This window comes from Myotis lucifugus, unplaced genomic scaffold, assembly GCF_000147115.1.
Source record: "Myotis lucifugus unplaced genomic scaffold, Myoluc2.0 scaffold_7, whole genome shotgun sequence".
NCBI classification, from domain to species: Eukaryota; Metazoa; Chordata; class Mammalia; order Chiroptera; family Vespertilionidae; genus Myotis; species Myotis lucifugus.
In genome coordinates, this window is record NW_005871055.1 from 8328094 (window position 1) to 8330718 (window position 2625).

The 2625-nt window shown below is 45.3% G+C and overlaps 2 protein-coding genes across 4 annotated transcripts in view; one reads left to right on the plus strand and one right to left on the minus strand.

Annotated features, from left to right (window-relative positions):
• RCBTB1 (RCC1 and BTB domain containing protein 1) overlaps positions 1-2625 on the minus strand; it is a 117673-nt gene that overhangs the window by 16777 nt on the left and 98271 nt on the right. The gene's annotated exons all lie outside the window — the stretch shown is intronic.
• PHF11 (PHD finger protein 11) overlaps positions 1-2625 on the plus strand; it is a 39685-nt gene that overhangs the window by 14618 nt on the left and 22442 nt on the right. For 2 of the 3 annotated variants that reach the window (XM_006083544.3, XM_014449123.2), the window contains exon 3: positions 1757-1864. The exons of the other annotated variant lie outside the window; for it this stretch is intronic. In XM_006083544.3, coding sequence (XP_006083606.2) covers positions 1757-1864 — 108 coding nt within the window. The remainder of the gene's footprint in view (positions 1-1756; positions 1865-2625) is intronic. 3 annotated transcript variants of the gene reach the window in all.

Sequence of the window (2625 nt, forward strand, 5' to 3'; positions counted from 1 at the left end):
CAAAGAGCAGGGCGATCAGGGGGTTGGAGCGCGAGCACCCTGTCAAACACAGAGCCACAGGGTGATCACGGGGATGGGGGAGCTCCCCCCTATCAGGCACAGAGCAGGGCAGATAGGGAGGTTGTGGCCCCGCCCCCTGTCACACACAGAGCCTCAGGGCGATCAGGGGGTTTGGGCGCTGCCCCCTGTCACGCTGATCCGGTGCCAGGAGACCTCTCAGCTCCGCTGATCCCGGTGCTGGGAGGCATATTACCCTTTTACTATATAGGATAGAGGCCTGGGGGCCGGCTGGTTTGCCCTGAAGGGTGTCCTGGATCAGGGTGGGGGTCCCCACTGGGGTGCCTGGCCAGTCTGGGTGAGGGGCTGAGGGCTGCTTTCAGGCTGGTGGTTGTTGACTGAAGCTCCCAACCGCTCCTTTTTTTTTCTCTTTTTTTTATTTTATTCTGGGCCAGCTTTAGCTCTGGCTCTAGCTCTGAGGCTTCTGCTGCTGAGCGTTCTATAATTGAAACAATGTATTAGCTTCTATATTTGTTAGAATGTTTCAAACTGCCAGCACAGAGGCTGGCAAGTCAGGCGGGGAACGTTGGAGTCTGCAGTCACTGGAGCAAGAAAGCCTCATGTTCGCTTCCAGCTGCCTGGCTGCCGGCCGCCATCTTGGCTGACAGTTAATTTGCATAAGGATACGCTGATTAGCCAATGGGAAGGGTAGCGGTTGTACGCTAATTACCATGTTTCTCTTTTATTAGTGTAGATGAGTTATAAGAGTTTTTCCTATATTCCTGATATACTTTTCAGATATACATATTATGAAAATTTTAAAAAATATTTTTTATTTATTTATTTTTTTTAGAGAGAGAGGAGGGAGAGGGAGAGAAAGAGAGAAACATCTGTGTGAGAGCGGAACATCAGTCGACTGCCTCCTATATGCCCCCTGCTGAGGATCGAGCTGCAACCCAGGCACGTGCCCTGACCTGGAATCAAACTGGCAATCTTTTGGTACCCAGTATGATAACCAACCAACTGAGCCACAACTGCCAGGGCCATATTATGAATATTTTCTCCCAGTCTCTGATTTGCCTTTTTTTTTTTTTTATCAATTCTTTCAATGAGCAAAATGTTTTAGTTTTGAGAAAGTCCAACTTACTTTTTCTACATAGTTTCTAAATAGTTTCTGCTTTTTCTAAGAAATCTTTGCTTATATTCCAGTATCACAAATTTTTGTTTTTCATACCCTTTGTTATTTGAGCATATGTGTTACGTTGTTCCGAGGTAGTGTTATTCTTTCGGTTCCAAGTAACACAAAGGAAAGGGGCTTTGTGATAAGGTTGCTGAGGCATTTCATGGCTCCTAAAGGCAGACATGCAGGCCGGTGTAAGAAACAGGCATTGGAAAGCCATCAGGAACCTCTCTAGCCTCATTTTTGTTTTATTTTTCTTTTTACAGGCTGGCTTGCTCTGAGCATGTGGCTCAGAGCCTATTCTACTTTCCTAGGATAGAAAATCTGATTGGTCCAGCGTGGGGTTAGACTAGAGCCTCAACCAGGTTCAGTTAGCCATTGGGGGTCAGGGTTATGGAATAGAAAACATGCCTGGGGATTGGGACTACTTCCAAGAAAAGCAGGGTGGCTTGTGATCTGCTCACACCCCCAAAATGTTGTCACTGTTCTTCCACTCCTGGTGATTACTTTTTGGTGCCATTTTCTGACTTGTAGCTCTCACCATTCCTTTGTGCATACTCTTCTTTTCCCAATCTGCAGCTGTATTCTTCAGCACTTGTGGAATGTGAGGATAGTGATCCAAAACAAGGTTATAGAAGTTTTAATGTGGAAGCAGTAAAGAAAGAAATCTTCAGAGGAAGGAGATTGGTAAGTATAAATTATGTTATTACTTACAAGATGAACAGACCCTTGGGGGATGCCTTCAAAAGAAAGTCTATTTGATTAATACACCAAGGATAGAGATGCATCTTGGAGAGCTGAAGGAAGTGGGACCTGTATTTGAAACTCAGGTTGAACATTTAATAATTTGAAATAAACTATTAAATGCTTCATCAGCAAAGTATATATGCCTTAGAATTCTTTTGGCTGTAAATAGGAGGAATGCCGGCCCAAAATGGCTTTAACAAAAAGGATGCTTATTTTCTCACTTAGCCAGAGGAGAAACTGGCTTCAAGGTTGGTTGTTTCAATGGCTCAATGAATGTCATCAAGGGCCCATCATCCTCTCTGCCCTCCTATCCACAAAATCAGCTGGTTCCCTTGTGGTCATAGGGTGGCTGCAGGCACCAACTGAAGCATCAGGCTTTCTCGTTTCTATCTAGGGAAAGAGGAAGTTCATCCCCAAGCATGGAATAAGAGCCCTCAGAGTGTTTAATTGCCCCCCCACCCCCACTTTCCTGCACCCATTGCTAGAGGTGACTAACTAGTCAGGGTTTACCCTTGAAGCTGTGGTCAGTTCCCACTGGGTCCATTACTTTAGACTTCCTTATGAAAGGCCTTGCACAGCTTAACAAGCAAGCAGTACAGCAAGTATAAGTACCTAAAGCCCTTGCCACCACCATGATAGGGTTAATGAATCTGAGAAACATTGATTTAGCCCTTGCAAGGTGTCAGCACATACATGGACAG